General features: G+C 39.6%; 1 protein-coding gene across 1 annotated transcript; it reads right to left on the bottom strand.

The window, feature by feature from the left end:
- Window positions 1-1,727: 1,727 nt before the first annotated feature.
- On the bottom strand, window positions 1,728-22,440 carry ap3m2 (adaptor related protein complex 3 subunit mu 2). Its single transcript, XM_057831438.1, has 9 exons — window positions 22,317-22,440; window positions 19,335-19,619; window positions 19,047-19,218; window positions 11,003-11,140; window positions 10,654-10,739; window positions 7,671-7,804; window positions 6,942-7,149; window positions 6,722-6,866; window positions 1,728-4,689 (listed from the first exon to the last, which is right to left on the bottom strand). The coding sequence occupies exons 2-9, from the start codon at window positions 19,605-19,607 to the stop codon at window positions 4,589-4,591; spliced, it is 1,257 nt and encodes a 418-aa protein (XP_057687421.1). The 5' UTR covers window positions 19,608-19,619; window positions 22,317-22,440; the 3' UTR covers window positions 1,728-4,588.
- Window positions 22,441-23,422: the final 982 nt, after the last annotated feature.

Genomic DNA, 23,422 nt, shown 5'->3' with positions numbered 1-23,422 from the left:
CTCAGTTTTGTGATACACTGTATATGTATTTAAAATGGGTATTCCGAATACAAAAATATGTTAATTTGTATTTGTAAAATAAATTACAATGCCATCATATTGTCCATCAAACTGTAAACTGCTGAAATACAAAATACTGAGACAATGTGACTCACTATTTGCTCTTGAGGCAAAACATTGCATACAGCCAATTTAGACTACTGCATTAAACTTTGGCAGGCCACTTAAAAGGGTTTCCAAAATAGATTTGCTCATTTTCTTAAATTGCAACCAAAGTCAATGAAGCAGTCCTGGCAAGTGTGACATCCGTATTTCAATATGTGATGACCTCTCCCTTAATAGCGAAGAGAAACAAAATGTGGTACAACTGTAGTACTCCAGTACCACTAGTGATACGTGGGCTTCCTCTAGTGCAGTGGTTCTTAACCTGGGTTCAATGGAACCCCAGGGTGAGTCAGCCTAAGGGGTTCGGTGAAGGTTAAAACACTAAGGGCCCTATTTTTGGACACTGACTAAATCTACGCAAAGTGGCATTTTAGACCAGGTTTAGGACTAGTTACTCTCCAATTTACAGGCTTTTTCCAATTCTTTCAACTGCTAGTCCTCAAGGTTTGCTCAGTGGAAGGTTGACTCTCACTTGGTATGAGGAAGTACAACAGACCTACAGGTAAAAAACATTTGCGTCACATTTTACACCATTAAAATAGTATGTGAGGCAAGGGTGAGATAGAATGTCGACATGAAAACAAAAACGGTGTGAAATGAATCGAGTTTAATTTCATTTTCCAACGTGAACAAAAAAGGAAAGGCAAAAGATATTTGTTATAAATTCACACTGTTTATTGGATTTGTGAGGTTTTTTTTTTTAACATAATAACTTTGTGTACAAATTTGGCAATCATTTTGTGCAGGGTTTTTCATTAAATTTGATCTCATTTGAGATGTAAACATGACAGAAACTGCACCGTCAAGGTTAATGCAACCAAGCAGGTTTAATGTTGAACAATATCAGATATATTCATCCAAATTTGAATGAAAAATTGTAAGATATGCACATTGGACCAGTCTTGGTTTAGTGGTCTGATGATGCTGCAGGCATAAAGATAAAAACATACATTTTGGCCTCTTTAAAAACATGATATATAAATGAGAAGAGATTTGAATGTAAAATTGAAAAAAAAAAAAAAAAAGATTTGTCTAATTCCAAAGCGTTCGGTAATGTACCTGTGAAACTCATAGGGTTCGGTTAAGAACCACTTTTCTAGTGCTACCCAAAAGAGTGACTGAATAAAATGTTCAAATGATATTTTTCAATCTACTACAGTGTTTATCTTTTTTGAGCAGAACATATTGACGTCCTATAATGTTGGCCATGAATGTGGTACTCAGAGAGCCAAGTACCTTTTGAGGTGGTACCTTAAATAAAATGTAGAACCACTAACTTTGTGCATAGATTTAAAAATTTTATGTCTTACATATATGACTTTATCGAGATATTATTGCATACTTACCTTGTTTCAATCCAAAAACTCGATGTAGCATGTATACCTGAGTGTCAAGACACAGCTGTGAATGGCCACAGCTAGGTTTTTGGGGGATTTTATGGGTGAAACACGGTAATATAACAAGGATCGCGATGCAGCGATCGCAGACATCAATGAGAGGTCGAGATTTTCTTTTTCATATGTTTACCCTTTCAAACGCCCCCCCCCCCCCCCCCCCCATTTTTCTTTATTTGGATCAATTATTTATCACCAAACATATCGGAGAAAATGCGACAGTAACGAAAAAAATACAATTAAGCGATAGTTATGAGGTAGATATCCGTGACTTTTTACAGACATCATTTTTTTCAATGTGACGTCATTTGTTTAAAAGTTTAAAATATGCAGGTGAATATATATATATATTTTTTTAAACAAAACGAAATATTAGACATCAGTTAATGATTCTAAGCTAAAAATGACATTTTGAATAAGAAATATAATTCATTACCTTTGTTTTATGGCTGGGTTGAAGCAAAAGCGGTTGTGTGACGTCTGTAAACGGGGGTTTCCAGAATAAAACGGACAAACTAAAAATAGTTTGGGGGCTTAATGCGCCATGAATCTGCTATGGCAGCATATAAACGTTTAGTTCTTTCAAACACAACAGTTGTTTCGGCTTACAATACAGCAGTTTCTTTTAAAGAGGAGTGCAAGAGCAGAAACTGCTTTTTCACTCTTGTCTGTGTTTTCCACCTTATACACAGTATATTTGTTAGAATAACTTCAGGTTGTATGTTTGATCATTTATTTGAGATGTGGATTTCGAGTATGTGTGTAACACCGAGAGAAAATATTACCGATTGGAAAACTAACTAATATTATGGAGTTTACTTGAATACAAAATAAAGGATTATATATTTAGAAACAGATACAGGCTGTTTTGTAGTATGCTTTGACAAAAAAGCATATTAAAAGAATTTTAAAATTATATTCATTCAGATAAAAGAAAAAATGTAGCTGAATGTTTGAAAAGAGTTAATTCTTTGTATTTAAAGGTTAAATAAAACTACAGTACTTAAATTTGTGATTCTTTGGAATACCCCTCGAGGTTTTTGTTTGTACTTCGCTACATTCATTCATTTTCTGCACTATTTATTTATTTTGTGAGAATGCGGAGTCAGTGACGAAATAATTACTGCCCACAGAATAAAAAAAATTATCTTATTCTCTGACTCAGCAGAGGGGAAGTAGCGACTCCTGCAGTTGACAGATATCAGTCAGTTCAACTGCCTTCAATCAAACGGTGAGACTGATTAGCCATACCTTAAAAATTGACCAAATGCATGTTTCAATATGGCCATTGCGTGATTTGAAAAATTAGTGAATAGATCAGGAACCTGTCACCTTAAGGATCCGTTTAAATGGTGACGCTCGGACCAAATCAACATAAAACAACCCTTCATGTGTGATTTAAATTATTTTTTTTATTCATTAAATTCCACAAATTATTAGAACCCATTTGTTGTGGGAGTAGAGATTTAGTTTATGATTAGAAACACAACAAGTATTGACTTCAACACATTAAATATTTATTACCACACCTTTGAAACACAAACAAAAGGCAGATTTTTTTTTTTTTTCCTTCTGTAGTAGCGGGCCATCCACCACAGAGCAGTTGTTGTTTTTCCCACATTTCAAGCATAGCAACTACAAGCTGCTTCTAGCACTGGAACTGAGAATGACGGTAGACTGGTTTCAGATCAGTTACCATGGTGACAATGAGGCCTACAGTGTTCAACATAATAAGCTTTGTATTAATTTCTAGTGAATCCAAGAACAATTTGGGGAATTGTGAAGGGTTTTAACACTTGCTTATTGTTGAATTATTGTGAAGTCAAATTTTAAATCTATTTTTTTAGCTGTCCTGAACTGAATTAGTGTGGACATACATTTGCAAGGGGAAACTCAACTTACATTTATGTTGAGGACCATGTTTTTTACATGAAGTTTGCCATTTAATAAGGAGAGACAATATTTTGTCAATTGTTAAAACTACAAGTGACGTAGGTGAGGTCATATTCTAGGGGGTCTGAATGCATATTTAGTCATTTAGATTAAAGCAAATAATAAATTAATCCTTCTTTTTCGGTAGGATGAAGAATATACACATGACCAAACAACTGTGCAGACTGCCTGAGTCAATTAAATAATTTAAAACTAATGACAGTATGCTGAATTCAATAAAAATATGCACTCAAATATCACTGTGGAAATTGAGAATAAAAGAGGTAAATGTATATTTTAACAGTTTTCCATATAACACCGTGGAAATAAAATGGCCCAGGCAGGCGTCAGTAACACCACTCTATTTGCATTGAAAATTTAGTTACAGCAGAAGTTACAGCACCTGACAGAGGATGGACTGTTTCATACTCATGTCTGCAAATACAATATGTCGGAAACAACACATTTTAAAACCCTGCAAAGCAAAACACAAACGTGAATAGGTTGGAAGATAATAAATAGGGGGGGGAAACAGTATACGTAGTAGCAGGAAGGCTTTTACATAAAATAGGCTACATATGCAGTAATCACAATATAAATAGAGCCTTTCCAAAGAATTAGAAAATCATCATGTCTTTAGGAAATAAATAATTCCTATTTGAATATGATGGAAAAGTTCAGTTCTCCATGATAAAAGAAAATGCTTTCATGATATTTAAAAAAAAAAAAAAGACAAATTTAGTTGGAAAGGGTCAGTATATATTGTGGGGATCATCTGAAATTTGAAAGTATTTCTATCTATATTGAGCAGCATCAGCTGCTTCGATTGGCTTGAATGTTCAATAAATATTAAACTATAGGACTATGTTAGTATTATTTGTTAAGGGTTTAAAAGATCAGCTTGCATGAAAACTAGGAAGGTTTGGTTGTTCCACTGGATTCAAGCATTTGATGGCAGCTGATAATTTGGGGCTACAAAGAGCCATCTCATTATAGAGGTCAATCCTGAAATGTGCACCCGAAAAACAACACATCAAATCACATTCATCCTCACAGTTCCAAGGAGGTTTGGTCCAGTTTGAGCAGTAATGATGTTCTCATGTCCGCACCTGGAACTTCCCAGCTTTGGTCATGTACTTGATACCTTTGAAAGGTTTATACTTCTCCCCATACATGTCCAAACGATTCACCTTCAGCCCTGTTCAAAGCATTGCATACATGTTAATGAATTAATGCAATGCAGCGATATTGTCACTTCAATCAAAATAACCTAAGTAATATGATATTTTTTTCTTGAAAATAAGGAAAAAACAACATAAAAAATAAAAACTACAATATACAGTATATACCGGTATATATATATATATATATATATATATATATATATATATATATATATATATATATATATATATGGCGGAAAACACTCAGGTGACTTGAAGTTCCGCTCTGGGACCCCCTATTTGGCCAAAGTCAAAATTGTCCTATATGCATGTGTGATACATCACTGGAAAGCTTAAGATCTCAATTTTCTGGGGGAAGAAAAATTTTATACAGGAGGGCATTTTTTATTTTTATTTTTTAAAGTTTTTTAAACAGCAAAACCCCATCTGGAGGCGAGAGCAGAATTACAAACGCCATGACTTTAACGAGATATTATCACGTACTTACCTTGTTTCGATCCAAAAACTCACTGTAGCATGTATCACTGAGTGTCAAGACACAGCTGTGAATGGCCACAGCTGGATTTTGGGGGGATTTTATGGGTGAAACATGGCAATATAACAAGGGTCACGATTCAGAAATCGCAGACATCAAGGAGTGGTCGAGATTTTCTTTTTCATATATTTACCCTTGTAAACGTTTTTTTTAAAAAAAATTTTCTTAGTTTGGATCGATTATTTATCATCTAACATATCGGAGAAAATGCGAAAGTAACAAAAAAAAAATACAATAAAGTGATAGTTATGAGGTAGATATCCGTGAGTTTTTTATTACAGATGCCATTTTTTTCATTGTGACATAATTTGTTTAAAAGTTTAAAATATGTGAGTGAATAATCTTTTTATTTTGTTTTTTTTTAAACAAAATATGAGACATCAATTAATGATTCAAAGCTAAAAACGACAGACATTTTGAATAATAAATAAAACTAATTACCTTTGTTTTATGGCTGAGTTAAAACACAAGCGGTTGCGCAACGTCTGTAAACGGGGGTTTTCAGGGTAAAACGGACAGATTAAAAATAGTTCGGGGGCTTAATCCGCCATGAATCTGCTATGGAAGCATATAGACATATTGTTCTATCAAACACAACATTTGTTTTGTCTTAAAATACAGCAGTTTCTTTTAAAGAGGAGTGCAAGAGCAGAAACTGCTTTTTCAGTCTTGTTTGTGTTTTCCCCCATATATCGGAACATTATGTTGAACCAGAGAAAAAGGACTGGGCCAAATTTTATATTATATCTAAAAACAAAGATAACTGAAAGTTTTTTTTGTGTGTGTTAATGTCGTGTCATGTGAATCTTTCACGGTACGCTCTTAAATGAAAGTTCACTAGCTTCACAGCATGATGTACATACTGTATATTGTCCAGGTCCACAAATCACTTAGAATGAACAATGTTTTTGGCTCCATCTAGTGGATAATAAATAGCAGTGCGAAAACAGTCGGGCAAGGGCCAGGAGCGCGTCAGCTGAGGTCGTTGTTGCAACTCAAGGTGAGTACCGGCAGGATGTGAGTGGCGCATGCGTAGTGCATGCGTTGATTTGCGACTTTTTGCAAGTTTGGATATGTGATGCGTTTCGGGGATTTTTTAAAAAAAAAATTTTATTTAACAATCTTTATTAATACTGAAATTAATACTAATACTAATAGTATGGCTGTATTTTGAGTTATTTTGAGGGAACAATAAATTTATGTTGCTATATAAGCTATACACTGACTACTTTTACTTGTTTAAGAGTCATATCTTCAGTGTGGTCCCAAGAAAAGATAGAATTAAATACCTGCGGAAATGTAAGGAGTGTACTCAATTGTTTATATTATTCAAAAACATGTTCATAATCTCATAGATGCAAGCACACCCTAACTGACTCACATCCTGTCAGTACTCACATTGGGTTGGAACAGAGGCTTCATGATAAAAGCTGTATGCTAGGGGGTCTCAAGCTGAAATTTTGCTCATTGCAAAGTGGCGAACTATATACATGGTGTGTGTTTGTGTGAACCTGAAATGGCCATCTGCTGGATTTTGAACTGGATGTTGATGGTAGGGTTCTCATCAGGTTTGGAGGCTCCTGCCTGCAAACTCATGGTGCCTTTCAAGCTGGGAAGCTTCTGGGGGTTGATCTTGCCTACATCCCAAGTCAACAACTGACCAAAACACACATCGAGATGTTACTATGATATTTTACTGTATGTTTTGTCACCTATTTAAACTGTAAGTACCTTTGTGACTGGGTCAAAGGTGTATGTTCCCTGGGAGGGGTTAAGATTGGCGTTGAGAACCCCCCTAGGGAGCTGACTGCTGACGAGCACTGACTCCACAGCCTTGCCCATAGTCTGCTTGGGGCCCAGGGTCAAGTCGAATCGCCCCTGAGAGCTTCCTTCACGGAAAGTGATGTTGTGCTTGACGTACACTGGAATGGCCACCAAGCTAAAAAGACAGGAATGCGATATGACAATGTCATTGCAAAATGTGTTCAGTTTATGATAGTGTTCCTTCAATTCCTTAAGTGGTGAAACTACGAACTTCAAATGTACGAATGTAGAGGATCACTTGAGTCAAATAATATACTAGTATAGTACACAGACTATGAATATTGTTAATTCAGGAAAAATGCATAAAACGATTTCAATACAAAAAGTTATATTTAAAAAAATCCCTGAAGTACCTTTTTTTAATATTCTGAAAACATTCTGGAAATGTGATAATAAAATGGAAAATTTTTGCATTACCAAAGGTTCTGTGTTGTTTAAAGGTTCCGAGTTTGAAAGGCAACCTGCTGTCAAAATGAATGTTGTAACCTGTTAAATCTTTGTAATTAATCCTAATTAATTCAATAAAGTCCCACCCATAGTTTTTTTTACATTTTGGGAACATTGTAAACTGAGAACACCCGACACTTGAGGTCTAGCAATAAGTGACATGTGCATAATGTGTGTGAAAACACCAACTTCTGAGAGCTGACGTGATAAGAAAGTAGTCGGAAGTTTCCATCAGGAGGGATGAAGGAGAGGATCCGCTCAGCCTCCCAACGCTTAAATCGAACACAAGGGTGAAAGCTGACATCATCCAACAGCCGAGGATTCTGAGAGCGAGGGGAGTCAAGTTTGTTAGAAGTGCCTAGACGGCTAATTAAAATTAAATAGATTCATTTGTTTTATGTGAATAACTGAAGTAGAATAATACATTGACAATGTAAGTCCATCTATACAGTCTGCACACATATAATATACCGCATTTTACAGACTATAAGTCGCACTTTTTTCATAGTTTGGCAGGGCCTGCAACTCACACTCAAGTGTGTCCTATACATGTTTTTTTTTCCACTCTGACCATCGGACGCCTGTTATGTTGTGTTTTTGAGGCTATAGTTATCTAGAAAAACTGTTAATATGTTAACAGATACCTATGTAGTCTGTTTTTCCTCCATTTTACAATTACCGTATTGGCCCATGTATAAGACGGCCCTGATTATAAGACGACCCCATCTTTTTCAAGACTCAATTTTGAAAAAAGACTTTTTGAACACCAAATTAATTTTTGTACAGAAAATAATTACAGTACATCCGAAACAAATGATTATAACAATATATTTGAGAGAAAAAGCATGTTATTTTGCCTCATTCAAATCTTAATATCTGAACATTTAAATACGTAAACTAAAGTGCAATCACATTCATAAAAGAATGGCTTCTGGTTTTTGAAATGTAAATAAACCAATCTATTGTGATAAAACAACAAAATTGCAATAACTGCATTAAACATCTAACTGAAGTCTAACTGTAACTATAGTCTTGAAACAAATCTGAATAAGGAAAAACATTGCAATAAAATGATGCAAACTGGTTATACTTGAGAGTAGGGCTGTCCCAAACGACTAATTTTCTCCCGATTAGTCAGCCGACTATTTTTACGATTAGTCGACTAATCTAATAATTAAAAAAAAAATTTTTTTTTAAATTTTTTTTTTACTAATTTAGCAATGAAATTTTTGTTGACGCTTATCAATTCACAAAAAATATACTGGAACACTTAAATTATTTATTTAAGTACAAATGAACACGTAAATAACAATAATAAATCACAAATAAACAATGAGTTCAAATGCTGATAGAATTAACTAGTTTAGCATCCCGATTGAAAAGGTGGTCTCTTAAACTGATGGTTTTAAACTTTTATTCCATCCTTGATGTAATTACACTGTAAGAGCTGCGGTGCACACAAATAAAACAACACAATTAGAAATTAACAAAAACTTTTCACCTTTTTCCTTTTAAACCTTATTTATATATCAATGAATTGCCTTCACCTTAATTTATTACCTTATCATTGACAATCTCTCCCTTGAGTGCAAGCACTGTATATACTGTATATATTTATGACCTTTTAACCTTGTATAATTTTATATACCATAAAATAAACCATAACATGAAATAAACCTTTCAGTTAGCATTAAGGACAATACTAATAGCATTTATAGGCCCAATGTCAATGAAACATTATTATTCAGTAAGGCGACAGCACCCTCTGGTGTACAAAAAATGAAAAAAATTTTTTTTAAAAATTACAAACTGGGTGACGGCATTTGAGGTGTTTATTCACGGCAGACGTGCAGCCAAGCTTGCCATTGAAGAGGCAGGACAGAAGAGTGTACCCTCCGTTGTTTCTTTGAAATAAGTCAATGTTTTGGACACTCTGGTGCGCTTTTTTTGGCTTTGTGCCGCTTTCCCCGCTTGCATACAGAGCATCCGACATTCTGAACTTTCCACGCATATATTTTTTTTAACCCTTCATTAACCGTCGACGGGATGTTGTGCTCGTCGACGGATTTACGTCATCGATGACGTCGACTATGTCGACTAGTCGGGACAGCTCTACTTGAGAGTAGCTGAGATCTGTCATGACAGAACATTGCTTCAATGATATCTGGCGCCATCTAGCGTAATGACTGGGGAGAGTAGCTGAGATCTGTCATGACAGAACATCGCTTCAATGATATCTGGCGCCATCTAGCGTCGTGAATGGGTATAATGTCTAGACTGTGAATATAAGACGACCCCATCTTTTTCAGTCTTATTTCAATGCAAAAAACACGGTCTTATATTCAGGCCAATACGGTATTTCTTTAACCTATACAGTAATGTTTGTTCTTAGTTTCTAATAAATTAAAAAATCGCCCCCCAAATTTCACTTATACGCCAGTGCGACAAATGTTTTTTTCCCCTCCTCTTTGTGCTTTCTTTAGCTGATGCGATTTACAGTCCAAAAAATGGTACTGAAAAACAAACTATATATACATATGTCAAATAAATGTGACGATAGAACGACATGAACATTCATATGGCACTTGGATTACCTCTGATTTATATCCACATTCCAATGAGGTCTGGATCACATTTTAAAATAAAAATTGGAATTGTGCCACTCACATTTCATGTTTAAAAAAAAAAAAAAAAAAAAATTGTATTTGGGCAACATCAAAATTTGTCTGCAGTTAATGTTGCTGATGTTTTATTGTAGTTATGGTGTTTTTTGGAAATTAGAAATGTTGGGTTTGTGCCAAGTAATCTTTTGGTATTACAGCAAAAAAAAAAAAAAAAAAAACTTTTCCATTGCACAATTTTAAAATATCCCAAATAAAATTGGATAAAAAGTGTAAAGATGATTTACATACCGGTACTCATAATTACAGTAAAAAAAAACATAAATAGCACTAACACTAGGCTATCGCCACTGCAAATGTGGCAGCAACTGAATTTGCCTTCTTGTGCTGCACATGCCACAGTGAAAACTAGGTAATTGTGCGCAGTTCAGAACTTCTAAGAAAACAGAGGGCTTCCTGTATACAGAGTAATGCTAATTGCTGGTGGTAAATGTCTCTGTCAACACTTTCCTAAACCATGACACTCACTGAATTAGTTTGGAAAGACTTACCATAAACGACAGAGTGAGGTCAGGCATGCCAGTCAGTTTGACGCAGGCATCAATGACTCCCTGGATTTCAGCCGTTATGGTGGAACCTGACAAAAGGGGGGGGGGGGGGGGGGGGTATCTTATTTAACAATCGCACATTGGCTGCCACTCATGCTGCTAGATATCCAATCTGTTAAATTTAGGAGGGGCTAGCTATGAATGATCAAGCAAAAAAAGAGCTGACTCGAGAAAAGCCGTATGTGCTCCGGCTCACTGTACTCTGTTTCTTCATAACTTTTCTTTCCTCTCATAACTTGGATTTGACATCTCACACCATCAATGGAAACGACTAAGTGGCCGTAAGCGTTACCTGACTTATCAATGATGGCGTCTATTTCCTCCACAACGTCAAAATATGCTTCATTGTTGGTGTATTTGACACCAGTTCGTCTCCATGGTACCACTGACAGCTGGCCAGTTGGGAGCTGTTCCCCGACATTGGTGCTGCCTGGGAATAGATCAAATGTCAAAACTGATTAGAGTCGATTATGTGGTTAACTCACAATAATGTATAAAAAATACAAACGCATAGGTTTGCATAGGGACGGTAGGGACATGACACTACCAACTTTTCAGGATGCTTAAATTGTCCCCAACAACTTTTAAGCAACCTTATTTGCATTATATACTAGTTATATAAGTCATTTAGATTGTCTTCCCATATGTTGTATTCATATGTATGTTGTTGTAATTTTAAGTGAATTACTTTAATTAAGTTCAGATGTACATTGACCCCTTTTCACTTGCTGAATGTGCCAGTCCATTTTTTTCCTCAAACGCATGTTTGATTGGCTGATAACTTGACATCCCTCCGACACACGCGCAATCACTGCCCCGACATAACTACAACATTCCGCCTCCTCTGCACCCTTCAAAGACGAGGAATATTAGAAGTTTTTTTTTCCGCTAGCAGCCACTGTAAGTAATGTCAATGTTGTGAAGGTGGGGAACGCACCACTAATTTTGCAACTGAAAGTCCGACCGCCATCAGAGTTAGCATAACGTTAATCTGTGTGAATTTTCCGAACTCGAGTAGGAAGCTGCTTTGAGAGAAACATCCTCCTGTATGTGTTTTCTACCGTTAGTGTTAATTAAACTGAGAAATGTAGTGAACCAAGGTTTACCTCCTTCTCCCCAATTTTCATTTTTTATTTTATTTACTGTATTTGCTCTTTAAACCAGCCCGAAGAAGCTTAAATTTTTTGTTAAGTTTGGCTGTGCTAGTGGACAAAAGCAGTAGTGTTTAACCTGAAGGAAGGCTCCATTTTTATTTATTTTTGTTATACAGTACAGTAAAAAGTTTTTTCAGTTATACTTACTTAGACAATGTTGAGTGGTCTTAAGACAAACGTTTATTTTTTGCATTCCTGGATGGTTAAGAGATTATTAACAGGTTTGTATTTATTGTGTATGTTAATTTATGTTCAAATATTGCTATTTAAATTTGCTAACAATATCCAGACATTTATTCTGGAAGTTTTCAAAATGTTTCTTTACTAGTTTTTGAAAACAAAGGTTTGAATCGAACGGTGTATCACCTGAACCAACACATATGTGCTGCAAAAACAAACCTCCTTAAAACTAGTAAAATTCCCTTGTTTTCAGCGTAAATCTACTAGAAATAAGAGAAATGATCTGCCAGTGTTTCAAGTAAATTTTACTCAAGTAGATTTCTTGAAATAAGAAAAATAGCTAACTGAAAATAATCCTAACAGACTTGTTTTACGCAAAAAGTATGTTTAATGTTAAAAAAAAAAAAAAAACTTGTTTGTCAGATATGTTCTTAATTCAAGAACAGATATTGTTCAAATCATTATTTGAAAGCATTTTTTCTGGATTTAGGTGATAAATGACCAACTTTTAGACGTAAAGTCTTAATAAGAACAAATAGTAATATTTACTTAATGTAAGTGGAATAATCTGATATATTAATCTGTTAGTCTTTAACACTCAAAACGAGATAGAGAAAATTATTCGACTAGATTTAAGAAAAATTATCAGATTAAGACCATATAAAGTTACAGTGTGAAAGTTGGTGTAAGTCAATACAGATTTATTTTGCACTGATCATTTAGCCTATCAATTAATTAGGTTCATACAGTATTTGTGAGAAATGTAGCCCTGACCCACATTCACCCAAACTGTTCGGTCTTATTAATGTCCCGTCCCCAGCAAAAAGTGTACATGCAGGTTATGCTTTATATCGTCCCTACCAATATTGAGACTAAACCTACACCTTGATGACCCTATTCTAATGTGTTAAGTATCAGGCAAATTTATTAGACCGCCAGTACCAGTATTTGCCACAAGAGAAACCAAGCAATTAGAAGTGCGTTTACGGCAACTCTTTAATTTTCAGTTACTCTTCCTCTCTAGAAAGAACACTTTTTGGACCGCCCTGAGGGAGAGTTCCAAGTCTCACTCGCGCTGTTCTTCTTGGTGAAGACACTAACGAAGGCTACATTCATACTTAACTTGACGGTCTGAACGGGACAAGTCGCCAAGTCGTCAAGTTGACCGATTCAAATCCGATCTGGGTCACTTTCGTACGTGGTTCAAATCCGATCTGGGCCACATTTTTGCAGAACGTTGCGGCAGTCTGACCTGGAAAGTGTCCCAAATCGGAATTCATGCAGCAATTACGTCATCAAAGAGCGAGAGAGACAGTGCGCTACGGTAACGGTGCAGCTGTCCGTTAGCGCCTAGCTTGCCTTGAACACGGCTTTTGGGGAAGGGTCGGACTTGACAACAGTCATAAAAAAATAAAAATGGATTGAGGATAAGCCTGAGAATGATAGGTTTTCTCTCTGCTCTATATGAACAATATTTCAAGATTGCTTACATGGTCGAGAGTCGGGGTAAACTGTGCGTGATACATGCAGGGACAGTGTGTGCATGCTATCGATCCACAGAAACTTTGAATATAAACCAAAACAGGGATTATTTATGTCTGTTATATGTGACCTCTCTTTGGAAATCAAAATATGATCGCCCTGGAATGTCAGCCAGCATGTGCAGTCATTTGTTTTGATGCTTTTACGCATGCAGGTCTTCTTGCTCAGCACGTGTCGGACTGCGAATTAGCGCGCATGAGTAATACTTGAACGGTCACAATGGATAAAGACAGTCTGATCGGGCACGCCAAAAAAAAAAAAAAAAAAAAACATGACAAAAAAATCGGATTTGTGCATTAAGACCTGTTGTATGAACGTAGCCTAAAATTGCTGCTCCTCTTTTATTTGTGGACGGACTGGACTGAAATTTGGTAGGTACTCGTCCTTCTCAAAAAATTAGCATATTGTGATAAAGTTAATTATTTTCAGTAATGTACTGATAAACAAGAAAGTCAAGAAAAAACAAAAATCCCTATCTCAAAAAATTTGCATATCATGAAAAGGTACTCCCCCCATGAGTCATCACCTTATCATGGTGGAGGGGTTTGAGTGTCTCAATGATCCTAGGAGCTATGTTGTCTGGGGCTTTAAGCCCCTGGTAGGGTCACCCATGGCAAACAGGTCCTAGGTGAGAGGCCAGACAAAGTATGGCTCAAAAAGACCCCTTATGATGAGCAAGATTATTGAACCCCAGTTTCCCTTGCCCGGACGCGGGTTACCGGGGCCCCCCTCTGGAGCCAGGCCTGGAGGTGGGGCTCGAAGGCAAGCGTCTGGTGGCCGGGCCTGTCCCCATGGGGCCCGGCCGGGCTCAGCCCGAAAAGGCAACGTGGGTTCCCCTTCCCATGGGCTCACCACCTGTGGGAGGGGCCAAAGGGGTCGGGTGCGTAGGGAGTTGGGCGGCAGCCAAAGGCCTTGGCGGTCCGACCCCCAGCTGCTGAAGCTAACTCTTGGAACATGGAATGTCACCTCTGTGGCAGGGAAGGAGCCTGAGCTGGTGTGTGAGGCAGAGAAGTTCCGACTAGATATAGTCGGACTCTCCTCCACACACAGCTTGGGTTCTGGTACCAATCCTCTCGAGAGGGGTTGGACTCTCTTCCACTCTGGAGTTGCCCATGGTGAGAGGCGCCGGGCAGGTGTGGGCATACTTATTGCCCCCCGGCTTGGCGCCTGTACGTTGGGGTTTAACCCGGTAGACGAGAGGGTAGCCTCCCTCCGCCTTCGGGTGGGGGGATGGGTTCTAACTGTTGTTTGTGCTTATGCACCGAACAGCAGTTCAGAATACCCACCCTTTTTGGAGTCCTTGGAGGGTGTGCTAGAGAGCGCCCCCTCTGGGGACTCCCTCGTTCTACTGGGGGACTTCAACGCTCACGTGGGCAATGACAGTGAGACCTGGAGGGGCGTGATTGGGAGGAACGGCCCCCCCGATCAGAACCCGAGTGGTGTTCTGTTATTGGACTTCTGTGCTCGTCACGGTTTGTCTATAACGAACACCATGTTCAAACATAGGGGTGTCCATATGTGCACTTGGCACCAGGACACCCTAGGCCGCAGTTCGATGATCGACTTCGTAATCGTGTCATCGGACTTGCGACCGCATGTTTTGGACACTCGGGTGAAGAGAGGGGCGGAGCTGTCAACTGATCACCACCTGGTGGTGTGTTGGCTCCGATGGCGGGGGAAGATGCTGGCCAGACCTGGCAGGCCCAAACGTATTGTGAGGGTCTGCTGGGAACGTCTGGCAGAATCCCCTGTCAGAAAGAGTTTCAACACCCACCTCCGGCAGAACTTCTCCCTTGTCCCGGGGGAGGTGGGGGACATTGAGTCCGAGTGGGCCATGTTCCGCACCTCCATTGTTGAGGTGGCCGATCAGAGCTGTGGCCGTAAGGTGGTTGGTGCCTGTCGTGGCGGCAATCCCCGAACCCGCTGGTGGACACCAGCGGTAAGGGATGCCGTCAAGCTGAAGAAGGAGGCCTATCGGGCCTTTTTGGCCTGTGGGACTCCGGAGGCAGCTGACAGGTACCGGCTGGCCAAGCGGACTGCGGCCTCGGCAGTCGCCGAGGCAAAAACTCGGACATGGGAGGAGTTCGGTGAGGCCATGGAAAACGACTTCCGGACGGCTTCGAGGAAATTCTGGTCCACCATCCGGCGTCTGAGGAGAGGAAAGCAGTGCACTATTAACACTGTGTATAGTGAAGACGGTGTACTGCTGACCTCGACTCGGGACGTCGTGAGTCGGTGGAGAGAATACTTCGAAGCCCTCCTCAATTCCACCGACACGCCTTCCTTTGAGGAAGCAGAGTCTGGGGACTCTGAGGTGGGCTCTTCGATCTCTGGGGTTGAAGTCACTGAGGCGGTTGGTAAGCTCCTCGGTGGCAAGGCCCCGGGGGTGGATGAGATCCGCCCGGAGTTCCTAAAGGCTCTGGATGTTGTAGGGCTGTCATGGCTGACACGCCTCTACAACATCGCGTGGACATCGGGGACAGTGCCTCTGGATTGGCAGACCGGGGTGGTGGTCCCCCTTTTTAAAAAGGGGGACCGGAGGGTGTGTTCCAATTATAGAGGAATCACACTCCTCAGCCTCCCCGGTAAAGTCTATTCAGGGGTGCTGGAGAGGAGGGTCCGTCGGGAAGTCGAATCTCGGATTCAGGAGGAGCAGTGTGGTTTTCGTCCCGGCCGTGGAACAGTGGACCAGCTCTACACCCTCAGCAGGGTCCTCGAGGGTGCATGGGAGTTCGCCCAACCAGTCTACATGTGTTTTGTGGATTTGGAGAAGGCGTTCGACCGTGTGCCTAGGGGAATCCTGTGGAGGGTGCTCCGGGAGTACGGGGTACCGAGCCCCTTGGTAAGGGCTGTTCGGTCCCTGTACGACCGGTGTCAGAGTCTGGTCCGCATTGCCGGCAGTAAGTCGAATTCGTTCCCAGTGAGGGTTGGACTCCGCCAAGGCTGCCCTTTGTCACCGATTTTGTTCATAACTTTTATGGACAGAATTTCTAGGCGCAGCCGAAGCGTTGAGGGGGTCCGGTTTGGTGACCTCAGCATTGAATCTCTGCTTTTTGCAGATGATTTAGTGCTGTTGGCTTCATCAAGCCGTGACCTCCAACTCTCACTGGAGCGGTTCGCAGCTGAGTGTGAAGCGGTTGGGATGAAGATCAGCACCTCCAAATCCGAGACCATGGTCCTCAGTCGGAAAAGGGTGGAGTGCCCTCTCCGGGTCGGGGATGAGATCCTGCCCCAAGTGGAGGAGTTCAAGTATCTTGGGGTCTTGTTCACGAGTGACGGTAGGAGGGAGCGGGAGATCGACAGGCGAATCGGTGCGGCGTCTGCAGTAATGCGGACGCTGCACCGGTCCGTAGTGGTGAAGAAGGAGCTGAGCCGAAAGGCAAAGCTCTCGATTTACCAGTAGATCTACGTTCCTACCCTCACCTATGGTCACGAGCTTTGGGTCGTGACCGAAAGAACAAGATCCCGGATACAAGCGGCCGAAATGAGTTTCCTCCGCAGGGTGTCCGGGCTCTCCCTTAGAGATAGGGTGAGAAGCTCGGTCATCCGGGAGGGACTCGGCGTCGAGCCGCTACTCCTCCGCGTAGAGAGGAGCCAGCTGAGGTGGCTCGGGCATCTGGTTCGGATGCCTCCCGGACGCCTCCCTGGAGAGGTGTTCCGGGCATGTCCCACCGGCGGGAGGCCCCGGGGACGACCCAGGACACGCTGGAGAGACTATGTCTCTCGGCTGGCCTGGGAACGCCTTGGGATCCCGCCGGAGGAGCTGGTTGAAGTGGCTGGGGAGAGGGAAGTCTGGGCTTCCCTGTTAAAGCTGCTGCCCCCGCGACCCGACCCCGGAACAAGTGGAAGATAATGGATGGATGGATGGATGAAAAGGTACTCTAAAGAAGCTACTAACCTAATCAACTGAATCAACGAATTAACTTAAAACCTCTGCGAAAGTTTCCTGAGGCTTTTAAAAACTCCCAGCCTGGTTCATTACTCAAAACCGCAATCATGGGCAAGACTGCCGACCTGACTGCTGTCCAGAAGGCCATTATTGACACCCTCAAGCAAGAGGCTAAGACACAGAAAGAAATTTCTGAATGAATAGGTTGTTCCCAGAGTGCTGTATCAAGGCACCTCAGTGGGAAGTCTGTGGAAAGGAAAAAGTGTGGCAGGAAACACTGCACAATCAGAAGACTGGACCGCACCCTGAGAAAAATTGTGGAGAAGGCCTGATTCCAGACCTAGGGGGACCTGCAGAAACAGTGGACTGAGTCTGGAGTAGAAACATCCAAAACCACCGTGCACAGGCGTGTGCTGGAAATGGCAGAACCGCCTGACCTGGGCTACAGAGAAGCAGCACTGGACTGTTGCTCAGCGATCCAAAGTACTTTTTTCAGATGAAAGCAAATTTTGCATGCCATTCGGAAATCAAGGTGCTAGAGTTTGGAGGAAGACTGGTCCAATGTCAAGTACCCACAGTCAGTGATGGTCTGGGGTGCCATGTCAGCTGCTGGTGTTGGTCTATAGTGTTTTATCATGGGCAGGGTCAATGCAGCTAGCTATCAGGAGATTTTAGAGCACTTCATGCTTCCATCTGCTGAAAAGCTTTATGGAGATGAAGATTTCATTTTTCAGCACTACCTGGCACCTGCTCACAGTGCCAAAACCACTGGTAAATGGTTTACTGACCATGGCATTAGTGTGCTCAATTGGCCCGCAAACTCTCCTGACCTGAACCGCAATAGAGAATCTGTGGGATATTGTAAAGAGGAAGTTGAGAGACACCAGACCCAACACTGTGGATGAGCTTAAGGCCGCTATTGAAGCATCCTGGGTCTCCGTAACACCTCAGCAGTGCCACAGGCTGATTGCCTCCATGCCACGCCGCATTGAAGCAGTCTTTCTGCAAAAGGATTCCCAACCAAGTATTGAGTGCATAGCTGATATAATTGAAGGTTGACTTTTTTTGTTTTAGAAAAACACTTTTTTGTATTGGTCGGATGAAATATGGTAATTTTTTGAGAAAGGAATTTTTGTTTTTTCTTGACTTTTTTGCCAAAATCATCAATATTAAAACAATAAAAGGCTTGAACTACTTTAGTTTTGTGTAAAGAATCTAAAATATATGAAAGTCTAATGTTTATCAGTACATTACAGAAAATAAAGAACGTTATCACAATATGCTAATTTTTTTAGAAGGACTAGTATAGTTTTGTCAAGGATGTATGCGCATCGATCATTGGAACCTAATTATTTTCCCCCTTAGGGCTGAATAATTGGATTAATTAATTGAGGACTTAGTGTTGCTTGTATGTTCCAAGTCAGCAGGTAGAAGGCATGCGCTCTTCGGGTGTGCTTATTATGTCTCAGGACTGATGAGATGTTTAAGGCGCGGGCTGGGCAGTCATATTTCCTTTTGAACTTCTTTTAGTTATTGGTCACCAGTGTTGCGGATATTCATATTTATCATACCTGTGATAGTGTTAACCATAGTGCGGAGGATGGTGGGGGGCTTGATAAGCTCTTTGAGAATATTGGACTCTGTAGCCAGTGGAAAACCGTTGTCCAACATTTCCTCCAATAGTTCATAAACTACGACTACATTGTCCTTGATGGCAGCCTCTGTGCACACACCGAAATAGTCCTGTTAAAAACAACATACACAAATTATTAAATCTTTTGTAAAATGGACCAAAACAAAACAAACTTCAGAACAATAAAATCATCAACTTGACCATGACTTGAAAAGTAGAAGTGAACCTGGAATGTGTCGACGACTCTGTGCAGAAACTCAATGACAAAGAGCGGCGGCACCTCACTCTGTATGACCGCCACAAAGTATATACGATGTCTGAGAACATTGATAAGATAGTGGTGCGGTGTAGGGATCACAGGCGGGACATTTTCCGGTTCACTTGCACGCTCCTGAGCCTCAAAGAAGTAGTCGCACACAGAGCGGCTCACCACACTCTTCCAGTGCTTCTCCAGGAAAATGTCTCCTGAGGAGTTAACTAGGAAGAGACTGTGGATCATCTTGGCTGAAGGCTAAAACATGAGAAAAAGCAGGAAGATTTAAATAGCAAATGTTGCAAAAGCCGCTTCTTTACACATTTAAAAACATAAATATGAAATAGCGCGAAGAAGTATTCTTATGATAATTCAATCCATGATATGAACACTATAATATACATTATTAAGATGGGCAAGATAGTTAACTTTTTGTGAACTGACACATTTGTTAACGCATTTAATCGTGCATCTATATCAGAGCCCCCAATGAAAACAATAAGCCTTTTGTCTACCTGAGTTTGTATCCTGAACAGATTCAACAGAGAGCAACATGCCTCAATACAGAGCACTGTCCAGCATCCGTTCAGAATGCTGTCCACTAGAGTGGTGGACCAAACATGTAGGTTGACTCACAGTGTGTTATGTGTGTGTATAATTCTTCTGTATATGGTGGAAAACACAGACAAGGCTGAAAAGGCAGTTTCTGCTCTTGCACTCCTTTTTAAAAGAAACGGCTGTATTTCAAGCCAAAACAACTGTTGTGTTTGATAGAACAATATGTCTATTCATGGCGCATTAAGCCCCTGAACTATTTTTAATTTGCCCGTTTTACCCTGAAAACCCCTGTTTACAGACGTCGCACAACCGTTTTTGTTTCAACCCAGCCATGAAAACAAGGTAAGTAATTATATTTATTATTCAAAATGTCATTTTTAGCTTAGAATCAATCATTGATGTCTAATATTTTGTTAAAAAAAAAAAAAAAAAAAGACAAAAAAATTATTAACTCGCAAATTTGAACTTTTAAACAAATTACATCACAATGAAAAAAATGGTGTCTGTAAAAAAAATCACGGATATGTACCTCATAAGTATCGCTAAATTGTATTTTTTTGTTACTATCGCATTTTTCCCGATATGTTAGATGATAAATAATTGATCCACACAAAGAAAAAAAAAAAACAAAAACAAAAAAAAAACAAAAACGTTTTAAAGGGTAAATATATAAAAAAAGAAAATCTCAACCACTCCTTGATGTCTGCGATTTCTGCATCGCAACCCAATCCCCCCAAAAAATCCAGCTGTGGCCATTCACGGCTATGTCTTGACACTCAGTGATACATGCGACGTGGAGTTTTTGGATCAAAACAAGGTAAGTACGCGATAATATCTCATTAAAGTCATGGCGTCTGTAATTCTGCTCTTGTGTGCGCTCACCTCCAGATAGGGTTTTGCTGTTTAAAAAGATTTTGTAAAAAAAAAAATTTTTTTAAGCCCTCCAGTCCAAAATTTTTCTTCTCCCAGAAAATTGAGATTTTAAGCTTTCCAATGATGTATCACACATGCATATCGGACAATTTTAAAATTTGGCCAAATTGGGGGTCTCAGAGCAGAACTTCAAGTCACCTGAGTGTTTTCCGCCATATACTACTACAATACCTATCTGTAAGTAGCGATACAAGCTCTATGACTTCATTTACCGAATGGGACATGTATGGTGGGGTTAAACTTAATAATCAATAGGTCAGGAAGATGTAAGTCAGGATAGATTTGGGTGTGACTATTACTACTTTATACACTACTGTTGAATTCATTTTTGGATAGTGTGTATGACAATGCGATGAATTGCAGTTAATCACAAGAATCACATGCTATAAATAACGATTACATTGATTTCATTTGTTGCCCAACCAATATACATAATATCATGAAGATCATAAACCAATAGACAAAGATCATCACATTTCCCCAACAGACTGATCATTCTTCTGTTTGCACACAATTCAATCTCTATTCCACCAACTCACATGATATTCTTTTCGGATAACTACACTTACTCTTGTGCGCACATTCTTAATCAAAAGAAAATGGCACATGTTGCTGAGTACCATGCACCTGTTTTATTTTTCTATGATCACCAAAATTTAAAAAGGACAACAACAACAACAAAAAAGAAAATAGCTTGGGATTAATTTTATGAAATACCTCATGATGATTGAAACAGAATTACAGCCCTATCTTTTTCTTCTGTATTTTATTTTGACAAAAGAAATTATTTTCATCATGCGCTGACAGTGAGCGAGTAATTTTTTTATTTCTTTTTTTTTTTTTTTTTTTTAATACAACACTACTATCCAACTCATTCGCTGCCACTCGCAGCAAGACATCAAATACATTTGAACTCGGACTACTAGCATTGAATGACCACCTTTCACGACAACTGGCGTTAATAGACGTCCAATCTATCTGGACTGGGAAGGGCTCGCAGCGATTATTCCTAATCAACATGGATTGGACGTCTATCGCCGTCATTGGAAGCTAACGAGTTGACAATGGACATTACGCTGCAATAATGTAACTATTATTGTTACAATACACAATGTCGGCACATCAGCATGTCTTCAGTAACTTATTTAGTGAAAACGACGCGAGAAACTACAGCGTACATAATTTTTGTTTAAGCAACGTACCGTAGGCAAAATGAAACATGTTCAATGTTAAATGAATTGCCGCAAAACAATTGATCGATTCTAAGTATAAAAATGGTGTTTAAAGGCCTTCAGCTCCATCCATTGTAAGATTCAGCAGTATCCCCCTCCTTCTCCTCTTCAGTGTCTCATGACAGTGAGGAAAAACGTCACCCAGTACACGAAGAAAAATACAACAAAAACTACTACTTCCAACCCTTTAAAGCGATGCAGATTAAATGCTATGGATATACAAAACACTTACCAGAGACTAATTGTACGTCTCAGTCTCGAATTTCACAATTTTCTCATTGAAATATGAAGCCGATGCTGCTTCCGTTAGGAGGATCAGTCCAGTGTCAGGAAGCGGAATAAAATCCAGCCAACCACAATTCGTGAAAATATTCCAAAGCCTGCCCTTAAACGCATTCATTGGCCAAGAATACGGAAGTTGTGTCCGGAGGATTTTTCAGCAATTGGACAGCAGGTGGGTAGCGCGTGTAAATACGCTTTTTTGATTGGACCAAAATTAAGCAGAGGTGACATTTTGTTTCTAGTCAGTGTTAGATTTCATCTTGTGGTTTATGTCAGTACTGTACACTGCCTATTCAATTAGCAGAAATGAAATCTCTTCAGTATATTTCTTTAAATGCGTGGTTAAATTCTTATCCATTTTCTCTCATTTCAAGTTTTCCCCCTCGCACATTTCTATCCTTATATTGTATTTCAGCTCTTTTTGTGTCTGGAGTGCCAACAATTATAGAAATCCATAGGGACACTGCCACTAGTAGAAAAAAGATTAGTGTAAAACTTTACTCAAGTTAACCATTTAAAGGCCAAGGGACTTTTTTGGGGGGATAATGATTTCAACAACTGGAGGACGAGTCACAATTTTATTTATAAACAAAATTTTGTTAGTAAAAAGCAATGCACTCTGGTTATGGCCGAATAATACTGTGAAGTTCATAAAAATAGAACAGGATTCATCACAAAAAAATAAAGAAAAATAAGTTGTAGTAATCCTTTTAATATAACAAATTAAAATCCATAAGATATTTACTGCTCCCTCTATTTTCATTTTTAAAAAGTATTAGAATATACTAGTATACTGTTAAACTCATTGCCCCTATTGACACCAAGACAGTTAATTAATATAAACTGGGAGTGTATGCCAATGTTTCAGTGTTGTTGATGACACGAGAAGTCCAATCCATTTCGACTAGGGGAATGATCCCTGCCAGCCCTCCCAGTCAAAACAGATTGTACGTCTACCGCCGTCAATGGCAGCCAATGATTGCCCTATAAAAAATTAAGGTTACATGTTGGCACGGTGTGGTGTGAAACAAACAATCCTTAGCAATAAATCTGAGT

Source organism: Corythoichthys intestinalis, chromosome 3 (assembly GCF_030265065.1).
Source record: "Corythoichthys intestinalis isolate RoL2023-P3 chromosome 3, ASM3026506v1, whole genome shotgun sequence".
Lineage (NCBI taxonomy): Eukaryota > Metazoa > Chordata > Actinopteri > Syngnathiformes > Syngnathidae > Corythoichthys > Corythoichthys intestinalis.
Note: the sequence above shows the minus strand (reverse complement) of the source record. Positions and strands in the feature narration are given on the sequence as shown.

What these genes read in the sequence shown, in the direction of transcription:
- ap3m2 (XM_057831438.1), bottom strand. Translation starts at nt 19,607, where the DNA reads ATGATCCACAGTCTCTTCCTAGTTAACTCCTCAGGAGACATTTTCCTG. An exon ending in TATCACGTCAGCTCTCAGAA is followed by an intron (nt 7,150 to 7,670) that starts GTTGGTGTTTTC and finishes CTGTCTTTTTAG; the next exon opens with CTTGGTGGCCATTCCAGTGT. An exon ending in CCTTTGACCCAGTCACAAAG is followed by an intron (nt 6,867 to 6,941) that starts GTACTTACAGTT and finishes TGTTTTGGTCAG; the next exon opens with TTGTTGACTTGGGATGTAGG.